At 43.9% G+C, this 15,647-nt stretch overlaps 1 protein-coding gene across 2 annotated transcripts in view; it reads left to right on the top strand.

The window, feature by feature from the left end:
- Positions 1-15,647, top strand: part of LOC140714284 (contactin-associated protein-like 5) — a 1,700,882-nt gene that overhangs the window by 809,366 nt on the left and 875,869 nt on the right. For both annotated transcript variants that reach the window (XM_073025370.1, XM_073025379.1), the window contains exons 9-10: positions 3,487-3,630; positions 6,705-6,876. In XM_073025370.1, coding sequence (XP_072881471.1) covers positions 3,487-3,630; positions 6,705-6,876 — 316 coding nt within the window. The remainder of the gene's footprint in view (positions 1-3,486; positions 3,631-6,704; positions 6,877-15,647) is intronic.

Raw genomic sequence — 15,647 nt, forward strand, 5'->3', positions numbered from 1 at the left:
GTTTCATTATTTCTGCATTTGGATGGGAATATACCATCATTTTGTGGTATAGCTGTCTATATTTACTAGCAAGATTCAATCCAATATTATTTCATGTGTTTGTGTGTATGTAGCTCAAAACACAAAACACCATTTCTAGTTACATTTTACAATTACATCAATCATGAAAAATATCCACCAATTTTGCTGTCACTTTGTAAAAATTGCAATATGAATGTTTAGCATTGTTTTCTGTTTGAACAAAGATTTCGAAGTGTTGGAAATTGCAATGTATTGTGATCTCTACTAATAGTTTATCATTGCATGGGAACAGAGAGTAACTGACAGTTCAGGAAATTGTTCAATTTATTGTATTTTATCTATGTCCCTGATTTATTATTCAAAAGCTACCTTGATGCCTCAGCAAGTTTTGCTTCTGAAAAGCTGACACAATCCATTAGTTTACCTTATCTCTAGTCTACGCTGGCTAATCAGGTCGGCAATACAGTGCCACATTGTCATCCTAAAATTCTAAGAAAGAGGAACGATGCTACCTGTTCAATGGTTCTTACACCATATCATGGAGTCATAGTCATTTAACACTACCACACAGATAAAGGCTCTTCAGCCCATCTAGTCCATGCCTAATCTGTCAGTATGTTCGGATATGACCCAAGTGTGGAGAGAGAAACACTGAAGTGGGTTGATAGTTCACAGACTTTAATGAGAACAAGGTATTAAGGGGAAAAGAAAACAATAAAGGCTAAGCCAAGCAGGGCCGTTAATTAAAACTCTCAAATGGACAACTAGATGCCATCACCGCAGCTGAAAGGAATGTCTAAATACAAAATGAATTCTGTTAGTCTTCAGTGTCAGTCGACTCGATAGTCCACTTTCTCAGGCAAGGCCAAATGCAAGCGTTCAAGAGTGCAATTGCCGAATCTGTGGAGCAGCCTGCCTATGGAGGCTTGTAGAACCTGCAGCCGAGTCTTTGGTTGTGACAGGTCTCCCCTCCCAAGGTGCACCCCTGAGGCACCTCAGACCTGTGCTCGCTGGAAGTCCTGGAAGAATGACTTGTCCAAGATATCCTTCTCCGTGTTCCAAGAACATTCTTCAAGACCATACCCTTCCCAATCCACAAAGTAATGGACCTTACCACATACCCGGTGAGATGCCAGGAGGCACTGCACGGTCTAGACCAGGGAACCATCTACCAAGTGGGAATGAGTCCAAGGTGGGGTAACTGGAGCCAGGGGAGAGGTAGTAACCAGCTTGAGCTGGGAAACATGGAATACTGGGATCTCCAGTGATGCTGGCAGATGCAATCTGTACAAGACCTTGTTGACAGCCTTTTCCACTACAGTCCCATGTAGTGCAGAGCCAATTTGCAGCTCTCAACTTTCAGGGGGAGATCCTTTGATGCCAGCTGGACTTCCTCTCCTGGTTTGAATGATCTTACCTTTCGGCAGAGTCAGTCAGTATACCAGGCATGTTGTTTATGGGCCAGGGCAACAGAGAAGCTCTGGCTCATCCCCAGGTGAGCTTATAGGCTGGATCTGCTGTTCATCAGAGGGAACTCCTGGTCAGGGAACAGCGGGGGCTGGAATCCCTTCTGGCATTCAAAGGGGGACATACTCATGGAGGACAACTGAAATTTTTTGTGGGCGATCTCTGCCCAATCCAATTGGGACTTCCAGGTTGTGAGGTTGGAAGAGGCAAGGCAGCACAGGGTTGTCACCAACTCCTGGTTCACTCTCTCAGTCCAGCCATTGGATTCGGGGTGGAAACAAGACAGGAGACTGGCTATGGTTCCTACATGGTTCCTACAAGTAGGCCAGACAGCATCTATGGGAGGAGGTAGTGACGACATTTCGGGCGGAAACCTTTCATCAGGAGTGAAGTAACATGGGATGGTTGAGGAGGGATAAGAAGTGGGGGAGGGATGAAGTAGAGAGCTGGGAAGTGATAAGCTGAAGGGAAATGGGCTAGGGGGAAGGTGGAGAATTATGGGAAATAAAAGAAAAGAAAGGTAGGGCTGGGGGGAGATTATAGTGAGGGGGGAAAAAGAGAGAAAAGGAGAATCAGACTAAAATAATAGATAGGGATGGGGGTAAGAGGGGGCAGGGGTATCAACGAAGGTCTGTGAGCTGGATGTTCATGCCGGCACGTAGGAGGCTACCTAGGCAGGAGATAAGGTATTGCTCCATCGACCTGCGTGTGGCCTCATCTTGACGGTAGAGGAGGCCATGGACAGACATGTCGGAGTGGGAGTGGTCTATGGAATTGAAGTGTGTGGCCACAGGGAGATCCCGCCACTGCTGGAGGACTGAGTGCTGGTGTTCGGCGAAACGGTCTCCCAGTCTGCGGCGGGTCTCCCCAATGTATAAATGGCCACATCGGGAGCACCGGATACAATATATCACCCCAGCTGACTCGCAGGTGAAGTGGTGCCTCACCTGAAAGGACTGTCTGGGGCCTGGGATGGTGGTGAGGGAAGAAGTGTGGGGGCAGGTGTAGCACTTCTTCCGTTTGCAGGGATGAGTGCCCGGAGGGAGGTCGGTGGGGAGGGATGGGGGCGATGAATGGACAAGGGAGTCGTGTAGGGTGCGATCCCTGCGGAAATCCGAGAGTGGGGGGGGAGGGGACGATCTGTCTGGTGGTGGGATCCCGTAGGAGGTGGCGGAAGTTACGGAGGATTATACATTGGATCTGTAGGCTGGTAGGGTGATAGGTGAGGATCGGGGGACTCTATCCCTGGTTGGCTGGCGGGGGGATGGGGTGAGGGCAGAGCTGCATGAAATACGGGAGACGCGATGGATGGCAGAGTTGATAGTGGACGAAGGGAAGCCCCTTTCTTTAAAAAAGGAAGACATCTCCTTTGTCCTAGAATGAAAGGCCTCATCCTGAGAGCAGATGTGGCGGCGGAGGAGGAATTGAGAGAAAGGGATAGCATTTTTGCAGGAGACAGGGTGGGAGGAGGAATAGTCTAGGTAGCTGTGGGAGTTAGTAGGTTTGTAGTAGACATTGGTGGATAGGCTGTCTCCAGAGATAGAAACAGAAAGATGTAGAAAAGGGAGGGAGGTGTCGGAAATAGACCAGGTGAATTTGGGGGCGGGGTGAAAGTTGGAGGCGAAGTTAATGAAGTCGACGAGCTCAGCAGGAAGCAGCGCCAATGCAGTCGTCGATATAACGCAAGAAAAGATGAGGACAGATACCGGTGTAGGCTTGGAGACAGCCTATCCACCGACGTCTACTACAAACCTACTAACTCCCACAGCTACCTAGACTATTCCTCCTCCCACCCTGTCTCCTGCAAAAATGCAGGATTACAGAAGCACTAATGTTCAAATGTGGATGTAAAGCTGCTGGTTTCTGAATAAGAATTTGTGTAAAGAGCCGTTGTGAATAGCTCAGTGTGAGATGCCCTCAGCATTTATCACACTTACTTCATCTTGCTTTTAACAGCCGTTCCTTTAATCTTATGATGATCTAATTTGTACTTTGCAGGTTCAAAGCTGAATGATGGGCAATGGCATTCTATTCATTTCAGTGTGAGGAGGAATCAAGTTAGCATCAGCCTGGACAAGGAACCTATCTCGACTGTTCATTCAGACGCACAGATTAATTCAGGAAGCAGTTATTATTTTGGTGGTAAGACAGATTACCTGCTCTACATCTATAAATTATCTTGATTAATTGTTTGGTTTAATATATTGCCATTTTATAGCCTTATAAATCAGCAATATCCAATTGAGGCCATCTATAATGTTCACGTTAACAGAACTCTTCTGCTTTCTGCAGACCATGCTCAGACTATGCAAAAACATAGTTACCATCCTGAGAGATTTTTTTTTTAAACAACACTTTTAATAATGGTAGAATGAAATTCTCAGGAATTGCAGCAAGGCAGGTAGATGTGCATTTGCCTCCCAATTTCTGGAATGTGGAAAATTCTTCATAAAGAGCTGGGTTAGTTTAACAGGCAAAAGGTATAAGACTCGATACAACAGTGATTCTCAGATTCAAATCTTGCTCTTCTCTGCAGTTTATGCTTCCGTTATCCAAACAGTACCAAAACTGTCAGTTTGCTGAGAATTATTTGTGAATTCAAAGTTCAAGGTAAATTTATTATCGAAGTGTATATATGTCACCATGAGATTTATTTTCTTGCGGGCAATCACAGTAAATACAAAGGATCAATGAAATAATAAATAAATATCAAGAACATGAGATGAAGAGATCTTGAAACCAAGTCCATAGTGTTGTTGTGAGTGCAGATGAGTGAAGTTATCTGCTTTGGTTCAAGAGCCTGTTGGTTGAGGGGCAATAACTGTTCCTGAAGTTGGTGGTGTGGGTTGTGAGGCTCCTGTACCTCCTTCCTGATGGTAGCAATGTGAATGGGACAGAAATGAAAAGGGTAATGAATAAAGGACTGAAGGTGTGACATTTGAATGGAAGTAGTAGACAGAATAAGGTAGAACAGAATAACCTTGTAGCACAGTTAGAGATTGTCAGGTATGACTTTGTGGGCATCACGGAGTTGAGACTGAAAGAAGATTATGATAGGGAGCTTAATATCCAAGGATACACATTGTGTTGAAAGGACAGGCAGGTAGGCAGAGGGAGTGGTCTGGCTCTGTGAGTAAAAAATGAAAGTGAAATCAAATCATTAAAGAGAGGTGACAGAGGATTGGAAAATGGAGGATCACTGTGGGTAGAGTTAAGAAATTACAAGGGTAAAAAGATCCTCACACACAAAATGCTGGAGGAACTCAGCAGCCAGGCAGCATCTATGGAAAAGAGTGCAGTTGACTTTTTGGGCCGACGTAAAAGCAAATGAGATGACATATAGTAGAACAAAAATAAGTACAGAGTTAAAGGTTTGGGAAACTTTTAAAAACCAACAGAAGGCAACTAAAAAGCCATAAGGAGGGAAAAGATTAAATAATGAAGGTAAGCTAGGCAATAATATCAAAAGGATACCAATTTTTTTTCAGATATATGAAGTGTAAAAGAGGCAAATGTAGATATTGGACCACTGGAAAATAATGGAGAGGTAGTAATGGCAGGTGGACTGAATAAGTATTTTGCATCAGACTTCACTGTGGGAGACACTAGCAATATGTCAAAAGTTCGAGAGTGTCATGGGGCAGAAGTGTGTGCAGTTGCTATTACTAGGGAGAAGGTGCTAAGGAAGCTGAAAGGTCTGAAGTTAGATAATTCAGCTGGAGCAGATGGACTACACTGCAGGGTTCTGAAAGAGGTAGCTGGAGAGATTGTGGAGACATTAGTAATGATCTTTCAAGAATCACTAGATTCCAGCAGACCAGAAAATTGCAAATGTCACTCCACTCTTCAAGAAGTGAGGAAGGCAAAATAAAGGAAATTATGGGTCAGTTCGCTTGATCTCAGTTGGTGGGAAAATGTTGGAGTTGATCTTTAAGGATGTGGTTTCAAGGTAAATGGAGGCATGTATGAAAACAAGCCAACGTCAGCATGATTTCCTTAAAGGAAAATTGTGCCTGACAAATCCGTTGAAATTCTTTAAGGAAATAGCAAGCAGGATTAACAAAGAAGAATTACAGGATGCAGTGTACTTGGATTTTTCGAGGTTCTTTGACAAGCTGCCACACATTAGACTGCTTAGCAAGACAAGGGCCTGTGGTATTACAGGAAATAGGAGCCTGGATAGATCAATGGCTGTTGGCAGGTGTACACATTGGGAATAAAGAGAGCCTTTTTTTATCAGCTGCTGATGACTAGTGGTGTTCCACAGAGGTAGGTGTATGGACCGCTTCTTCTTCCATTGTATTGCAATGATTAGGATGATGGAATTGATGGCTTTGTAGCAAAGTTTTCAGATGATATGAAGATAGATGGAGGGGCAGGTAGTGTTGAGGAAGCAGGGCATCTGCTGAAGGATTTGGACAGATTGGGAGAATGGGGCAAAGAAGTGGCTGATGGGAAGTGTATGGTCATGCACTTCGGTGGAAGGAATAAAAGTGCAGAATATTTTCTATATTGGGCGAAAATTAAATATACAAAGTGCAAAGGGACTTTGTGCAGGATTTCCTGTAGGTTAACTTGCAGATTGAGTCGGTGGTGAGGAAAACAAATGCAAAGTTAGCATTCATTTCAAGAAGACTAGCGTATAAAAACAAAGAAGTAAGGCCGAGGCTTTACAAGGCACTTGTGAGGCTTCATTTCGAGCATTGTGATCAGTTTTGGGCCCTTTACCATAAGAAAGTATGTATGGACATTAGAGAATATTCAAAAGAAGTTCACAAAAATTATTCTGGGAATGAAAAACTTACCATTTGATTATTTTGATGGCTCTGGGCTGTACTAGCTGGAATTTAGAATAAGGGGGAAATCTCATTAAAACCTATCACTTGTAGAAAGGCCTAGATAGATTGGATATGTTGGATTTTTTCCATAGTGGGGAAGTCTAGGACCAGAGAGTATAACCTCAGAAGAGAGGGATGTCAATTTAGAATGAAGAATGGGAAAAATTTCTATAGCCAGAGTATGGTGAATCTGTAAAATTTGTTGCCATACTTATGGTTTTATGGCCTTATTATTGTTTTTTAAGTATTTAGGAAATCAAAGAAGATCCGATGAAAGCAACTACTATTTCTATGGCCAGTGATATTTGTCTAAGTGTCTCACACTAATCATTGCCTTAGCATTGTTTCTAATTGTTATGCCTGTGTTGTGCTCCTAAGGCTGCCCTGAAGCTGCCAGTGACAATGGATGTTCAAACCCCTTTGGTGCTTTTCATGGCTGCATGCGACTCATCTTCATAGACAATCAGCCAGCAGATCTCATCCTGGTACAGCAAGGGTTGCATGGGAACTTCAGTGACCTACAAGTAGACCTTTGTGGAATTGTAGACAGGTAAATACACTTCACCTTACTCATTATGTGAATAACATTCTATTTTACAGTGCAATATAGCCAGGCAAATGGAAGCGATACTAAATCCCTGGAATGAAATATTGGCAATATTTAAAGTAAATCAGAGATCATCTGTCCAACCTGATACATATGATCAATAAACTCACTGACAAATGTTCTGGAGCAAGTGTATACTGTAGTAATCTCATGTAAAATTTAAAGCATGGTGGTTAAGTTCTCAAATTGGCTATAAAATGTTGAGTAACCTAGAAATGAGTACAACTTCAATCATGACAACAGAGGTTTGTTGAAGTTAAAGTTAACTAAATACAGGAATATTAATCTGATATTGGTGTTAACAAATTCGCCAAGTCAATGTAAATCACAGCTTATCTACTAATGTTCCTTAGGGAGGGAAATCAGCAGTCTGCACCTGATTTTGACTATCTGCTCAATCCAGCTCTCAGATATGTTGTTACTTTAAACTTGCTACTCTGAAAAAGACCTTTCATTGTCTTTTGGGTCAAGGGAACAATTAGGAAAGTGTCGAGTAATAGGCTTATCACTATTGTCCAGAGGCTTTGAATGAAAAGAAGAAATGCTGACCAATGACATTCATGTTTCCCCTTCTTCTTGCTTCCAATGTGTAGGCTGTCTGCTTCCAACACCACCTCCAAATCTTGGACTGCAGTCCTCAGACTGATGTCAATGAGCTAAGGATTAGTTATAATAAATTGGCCCATGGAGATTATGTATGCATGCTCAAGGTTCTGATGTGTGATTTTAAATCCAGGATTATTTTTGTTTAATCAGTAAGAGACATGTACCAAAGCCAGCTGGTATATTTATCTATTCTTTGTCATATAAGATAGCCACTTACACTAGTGTGACTGAAGGAAGACCAATTGAAGAAACTAATTAATATTTCTGAATTTTACACAGCAAATAATGTCTGAAAAGCAAGTCATATTTGGTCAGTTGTGCAGGGAATGTAGTGGACTACTGGCGCCCAGTTCTACTCAGCTCCTGATGTTTGACTTAATTAGTGTTGGAATACAATTGTTCAATTTCGAAGTTGACTATATTCCTTACAGAGTAAACCTAATAAGGGTTATTGGCTTAAAATGCATACCTGGTCAGAAATTCAAGCCAGCCTTCGCTTTCTTTTACCAATAGAAAATAAACATAGCTATTTTAGTCTTTTGTGATGATCCCAACTTCTCAAATGTGGCATCCATATCATCTTTGCAAATCTCTTGCATCTCCTACATCATTTCTTTAATATTGGCAAGAACTGTGCATGAGTATGGTTTGATCAAAGTTATATGCAAACTTCTTGTTACCTTTCTGTTCTAAGCTATAACAATGTCCAAATGAATCCCAATGATTTATCTGTACATTGGCCAAAATTGCCACTTCATGTGATTAGTGCAACTCTATATTCAGTTTATTATTTCTTTATATAGAAAAAGTTAAGGAAAGGGTTTGGAAATCCTCTACATTCAAAAGAAGTGAATCCCAATGGTATTAAGGTCAGAGATTGGAGGTTGTAAATTTAAGGAATTACCAGAGGCCATTAAAAATGAACAGGTAATAGTATACATTATCATTAATGCTTTTCAGAAGAGAATGAATAAATGCTGGGGAATAAAACATCCAGTGGACCAGGAGAAAACTTAAAAGAATGAGATTGAAGTGAAAAATAGATGATTAGACACTTTTTGTAGTATATAATTTTATGATAGAAACTTGGGTCCGAGAAATTCAATTTCCTGCCATTGTATGTTTTACTGGTATGCTGTATAGACTCACTAAGTTTGCATTCACCTCCATGGTCAATGTTTTATATTATGTGACCTGCTTTTTTTTCTTGTGTATTAAACACTTAATGAAAGTTTATTAATATCTTTGTATTTTCCAGTTCCTCATAAATTTTAACTCTAGTCCCAAATCTGCTGTCTTATATTCCTGACTTTAGATCAAAGTAGTGAATGCTCACAACACTGGCCTCTCTGAAGCAACACTTTGCACTTTTGATGAATTGGTAATTATCCTTTAGCTCTGCACTCTGCTTCCTACTTGTTAACCAACTGCTCTCTGATATCCATGCTCTTTCACCTTAGCCAGGACAGTGGTAGAGGTGTATAGTTGCAGGTACAGGTAGAGAAACCATAGATGGAATTTAATCTGAACTAAAGTGAAGTGTTGCACTTTGTAAAATGTAAAGGCAATACCGTTAACAGGGTGGATGAGCAGAATAATCTTGGAGTAACAGCTCAAATGTAGCTCCTTGAAAGTGGCTGCACAGGTTGATAGGGTGTTAAGAAAGAATATGACATACTTGCCTTTAGTAGTGGGGCATTGACTTCAAAAGTCAGGAAGTTATTTTGCAATTTTTTAGCACTCTAATTAGACTGCATCTAGAATATTGCATACAGTTCTTGGCATCCATCATAGGAAGGAGGGTGCAGGAGAGGTTTAGCAGGATACTGCCTAGATTACCATGTGATGTAACGAGAGATTAGATAATATGGTTGCTTTCTCCAGTGAGGAGAAGCTGGGAGAGGATCTGATAGGGGTTTATAAGAGTATGAATGGCGTAGGAAGAGTAGAAAGACATTATCTTTTACCAAGAGTTGAAATGTCTCATATCAGAGAGCATTTATTTAAGGTGAGAAGGGGTAATTTTAAAGGAGATGTGAGGGGTAAGTTGTTTTTTTAATACACAGAGACCAATGAGTGCCTAGAACGCACTGCCTGGTTTGGTGTTAGAGGCAGAATATATATATTTTTGGGACCTTTAAGAGATGTTTAGATAGGCACATGAATGTGAAGAAAATTGAGGATATGGAAATTGTGTAGGCAGAAGAGATTTGTTCAGTTGTCACTTGACTAATAACTTAATTGGTTTGGCAGATATCTGTCGGCCAAAGGGCTTGCTTCTGGGCTGTACTGGTCTATGTTCTACGTGTAAGATTATGCAAGACATAGACAGACTAGAGAACAGCACCTTTCCCTTGGAGCAGCAGTGGCCAGTAGCAGGGGACATCTGTTTATGGTTATTGGTAGAATCTGTTTAGGTGAGACATTCATGGTAGCATTGTTTTTACACAGAGAGTGATGGGTGTGTGGTGAACTACATATACCTGTCTGGACTGCTCCTGTGGCTTCTCCCACAGACCCCTGCTGACTGCTTCTGTGGCTCCTCCCACAGACCCCTGTATAAAGCTGATTGAGGCCTGATGTCCGGCCTCATTCTACAGGATGTAGTGTTGTTCATTTTTCCAGTCAATAAAAGCCGATACCTTGCTTCTTATGTCTCAGAGTGAGTTATTGATGGTACATCAGGGTGCCTGGAACATACTGCTTGGAGTGGTAGAGGCTGATATAATTGGGACATTAAGGAGACTTACATAGGCATGTGGATGGACGTTATGGGCTGTGTGGGAGAGAAAAGTTAGATCGATCATGAAGTAGGTTTATATTAGTCGGTATAACATCGTGGGCACCATTTATGTTCTAAGTTTATGAAATTTGGAAGATTTCCTCAAATCCAACAATGGGAAATGAAAGTGAGGGGAATCTGATGTAAATCAGAATGTTGTTTCTGGTCAATATGGCATTTTTAGTGAGAGTATCCTCTCTTTATTGTTCTTTTTTCCTCCTGTCCATTCAGTTCCTTTAGCTCCTGTGGCCGCAGACACATTTTTCCCTGGTATTTTGAAAGTAGATGTGGGATGAAGGATTCTATTGATAAGGTTACCCCTGGAGAAGTCTGGCTTCTTAACATTGAAGCAAAGAAGGCTGAGATGAGATCTGATAGAGGTGTAATTGATAATGACCAGTTTCGCCAGGATAAATAGAGGGAAGCTGTACCCAGCACTAAGTGATTCAAGGATCAGGGACATAGATTTTGATATCAATGATACAAGTGAGTGGCTGGGAAAGACATTTTTTTTTAGCAGAAATTGTGTTTATTCTGGAAATTACCATTTGTATGGTGGTAGAAACAATATCAATGAAAATTTACAAAAGGAAATAATAGCGTAAGCTGTTAGCACGATGCTATCACTGCTTAGGGCACTGGTGTTCAGAGTTCAACCTCAGCATCCCCTATAATGTGTCTCTGTACATTTTCCCTATGGAATGCATGAATTTCCTCCGGTGCTCAAGTTTCTTCCCACAGTCCAGAGACATACCAGGTTCATTATAAAGTGTCCTATGATTAGGTTAGGGTTAAATTGGTGTTGGTGGGGGTTACTGAGCAGTGTGGCTCAAAGGGCCGGAAGGCCCTATTCCTCTCTGCATCTGTGTGTAACGGGGGTTTCTTTTTCTTTGTTACTGTGTATGTAATCAAAATGGCGTCTTTGTTTTGTTAAAAGTAGGAATACTGGCGCCTGTGTTAATAGTAGGAATGCTAGCGTCTTTGTTATGATAAGTGCTGGAAGCTTGTTTGGGACTGTAAACTGATTGTTGGCGGGGATTTTGGGGAGTCGGCGCGATGGAGTGAGAGAGAGAGGACAGGATGCTGGAAGCTGGGCGACGGTCCCCGGCCCAAGGTTTTCGGGGAGGAGAGGAGACGGAGACAGAGGAGTGTGGAGCGGCTGGTCGACCACCGTGGGGGTCCCAGGAGGAGGGTCGAGGAAGTCGGAGGGGATCGAATGGTGGCCAGAAGACTTCAGTAATAGAGCTCCAACGGTTGTGCACGAAGTGGTTTGGACTTTGATAAGTTTGGCACCTTTTCTTTTTTTTCTCTTATTCATATATACTGTATCGTTAGTAATCGCTTAGTTATAGTAATCTTTATAAATTGTACTCATTTAATCGCATAAGGTGTACTGTCTGTTTTTGGGTGAGGCGGGGACATCACACAGCATCCACACCAGCTGATTACCCAGTTTGGCGGGGCCGAAGGCTGCTCCCCCTAGACTAGAACAAGTTTGAGCGATGCCTGAGGCGACCCAGGGGTTACATTGTGGGGTGCTGGTCCGGGATTGATTTCTGTGGAAGCTGTGTGATCGCCCTCTTTAAATTATGTCTGCGGCGAAGAGCTGGTGTGCCTTTGTGGGTGTGCGATTGCCGGTTATCTCTGCATGTGTGTTGGGTGGGGTGGCTGCTGTTGGTAGCCCGGAGGTCGTTGTTCGAGTTTCGACTAGCGCTGACGAAATGGTGGTGGTACCATGGGTTGTCCATACTGTTTGGAGAGTGAGGAGTGACAGGTTGGAATGTTTCAGCAGTGGTGGGCTCCGCCCGGTTGTTGGAATAATGTCCAGCCCTAAAGGGGCAGAGACGTGGGTGGAGCAGACCTCTCAGTTGTTGGGTGAGTGGCAGTGCTTGGCTGAGGGAAAGCGACAGGGATTGGTTGAAAGTTTGAGTAGGCGGGCTGGTAGCATTGTTAGAACTGTCGGGCGCAATTACCTCGAGGTGACAGCTGTCGGTTATGTGAAAGTGTGGGAAAATGCGTGTGGTTCGACTGGAAGTCAAATGCCGCAGCTGGGGGGGCTTATCATATCCGTGGCAGGAGATTGGTGGGAAGTTTTTAGGGTATCCCTTTTGGTTAGGAGGGCAGATAAATTGCTTGCGGAGACAGGGGGATTTGTCAAGGGGATCAGTTGTTCCGTTGATCCGAGAGGTGTCGGGAAACTTAGACGAGGCCCAGTGGGGGAACGGCTTGGGGTCTCTGGGGGAGCACGTTCCCAGCAATGTACCAAGGAACTCCCGCAAGGACCAGACCCTATTCCTGAAGGCTTAGAGGGACCACACACTCAGGTGTTGTTACGGATGGATGGAAGTTAAGTTAAAGCCATCCTCGGCACCGGGGCACCGGTTAAGTTGCTGTACAGTTTGTGTTATAACCGTTATTGGAAGCATTTACCCTTGATGACATTGACGGCACTGGAGATTTGGGGTACCAGTGCCGGTGATTATAAAGACGACGGTTGTTGGTCAGTGAAAATGGAGTTCTTAGAGGCAAATGTGGAGGTGACTGAGGTTCGTGAATCGTTAATGCTGATGTGTCCGGACACTGTTGAGACGGGCAGCGTTTCGGTTCTGGAGAGAACCAATATCCTGTTGGTGCGCTTGGGGGCCTGCCCGGAGGAGGCGGGTGAGCGCTGTTTGGAGGCATTATCGATGCACCCAGAGTTTCGAGCTGCTTGTGCGGACGTGTGTAGCAGCATTGGGCCGATACCGAATTCAAACAAGAGCCGGTGGTGGTATGGCCTGGAGGAGTATCTGAGGGTGAGACCCTCTTAGTGGACGCTGCGAAATACCACCAGGGAGGGAAGTTGACTGCTGAAGACACCTCGGTGAGGCAGAGGTTGCGGCGACTGGCCCCTACAGCGTGGCAGACGTAGGCAGCGTGTGTGTGGATTATATTGGGCCGTAGAGGCGATGGCCTATCTGAGTGGTGCGAAGAGGTTTAAGGTGCTGGATCTGAGGAGTGGATGTTGTCAGATCCCGATGAGTGAGGCCGACAAGGAGAAGACGGTGGTTATAAGTTCCCTAGGAATCTTCCAGTCCGAAAAGATACCACAGGGTATCTCCGGACCCCTTGCAACCTTCCTGCAGGGCATGTGGAAGATCATGGGGGTGTGGAGGCGTTTGGAATTTTGACGTGTGTGGATGATCTCCTGGTATTTGGATTTGCCTCAGGAGAATATGAAGTGAGGTCGTTGCAGGAGCGGCTGAGAACTACAGAGTTAAAGTGTTTTCTGGACACGTGCCAGGGCTGGCGAAGGTCACAGCTCGTGAGTGTCTGTCTCTACGGAATCAAGTTTGAAATGAAGACTGAGAGACCGGAGAGAGTGATCTGGAACCATTTGAAAGACGTACAAGTTGGAGAGAACGAAGAAAGTTGTTTGACTGAGGGCCACAGCAAACTGAGAGCCTGGAGAAGGGAGCTTGCGGAGGTGAAGAAATTGCGGACAAATCTTGGAAGGGGGAAGCGGTAGCTTGAAGGGAACCTGAAGATGACCATCAACAGTTCAAATGAAGTGCAAAACCTGAAGGTTGATCTGGAAGAAGTCATGAGGAGAAAAAAGAAGCTGGAGAGAAGTACAGTGAATACTGAACTGGAGGGTGACCAATCTTTAACTGCTGCTTTTCATGTCGGGGTGGAAGAAGCTGTTGGAGTAACTGCATTCCAGATTGAGATGGCCGGGATGCGGGAGTCAGAACTGCTGAGCCAGGGGCCAGAGAAGATGATAATCTCAATTGCAGGAGGCTGAAGAGACTGCAGGAGCAGTGCAGGCCACGTGTTTCCGTTTGGAGAAGATCAAACAGCAGCTACCGATCAAAGAAATGAGGAAGAATACGGATTCAAAGGCTGATGTGCTGGATATGTGGTACATGCTGCCTTTTGCTGACTTTCCCTCGATTGAGGAAGAGACCTTTGGCCCTTCTTCCACTGAGTCAGGTGTAGTGGGGAGGGTTAGCTGTGTGCAGTGTGGGGCATGAGTGAGAGGTTGAAAGAGGAGTTGGTAGTGGACCCAAGGTATCCCCAGCTGTGTCCTAGCCTAAGGGTTTAGGTGAGGGGGGTACGGAGGTCTCAGAAGGGTTAGGAAACGCCCAGATAGTTGGCCTATATAGCGCCTAAGGAACAGGGCGTGAGGGTTACTGTGTGGGGAGGAGATGTCACTGCTTGTGCTTGGGTTACGGTGTGTTGGCAGGAAAGGTGACGAGTTATCTTATAGTCATGAGGACATGACTTTTATTTGGTGGGGGGAGAGTGTAACGGGGGTTTCTTTTTCTTTGTTACTGTGTATGTAATCAAAATGGCGTCTTTGTTTTGTTAAAAGTAGGAATGCTGGCGCCTGTGTTAATAGTAGGAATGCTAGCGTCTTTGTTATGATAAGTGCTGGAAGCTTGTTTGGGACTGTAAACTGATTGTTGGCGGGGATTTTGGGGAGTCGGCGCGATGGAGTGAGAGAGAGAGAGGACAGGATGCTGGAAGCTGGGCGACGGTCCCCGGCCCAAGGTTTTCGGGGAGGAGAGGAGACGGAGACAGAGGAGTGTGGAGCGGCTGGTCGACCACCGTGGGGGTCCCAGGAGGCGGGTCGAGGAAGTCGGAGGGGATCGAATGGTGGCCAGAAGACTTCAGTAATAGAGCTCCAACGGTTGTGCACGAAGTGGTTTGGACTTTGATAAGTTTGGCGCCTTTTCTTTTTTTTCTCTTATTCATATATACTGTATCGTTAGTAATCGCTTAGTTATAGTAATCTTTATAAATTGTACTCATTTAATCGCATAAGGTGTACTGTCTGTTTTTGGGCGAGGCGGGGACATCACACAGCATCCACACCAGCTGATTACCCAGTTTGGCGGGGCCGAAGGCTGCTCCCCCTAGACTAGAACGAGTTTGAGCGATGACTGAGGCGACCCAGGGGTTACATGTGATTAAATAAAAATGAATGTATGAGTCAGGATCTGATGAAGGGTCTTACCCTGAATTGTCAACAGTTTATTTCCTTCCATAGACATGGCCTGACCTGTTGATTTCCTACAGTGCTACAAACTGGCACAGACACAATGGGAAAACTGGCCCATCCCTTTCTATATAAATGTTATCACTTGCAGACAATCTTCAAAAATTACATTCTCTTACTTAGAGATTGGATATCCATTTTTATTTTATTAATGTCTCTTTTTAGATTGTATGTAAAACAAGGATGCTGCTTAAAAACTAGTGTGTTGAAAAATTTATTCAGGGTCAGTATTGACATCACCTATGAAGAATATGCACGGCCATTTGAGTTGACTGCAGCGCTGTT

Source organism: Hemitrygon akajei, chromosome 2 (assembly GCF_048418815.1).
Source record: "Hemitrygon akajei chromosome 2, sHemAka1.3, whole genome shotgun sequence".
Lineage (NCBI taxonomy): Eukaryota > Metazoa > Chordata > Chondrichthyes > Myliobatiformes > Dasyatidae > Hemitrygon > Hemitrygon akajei.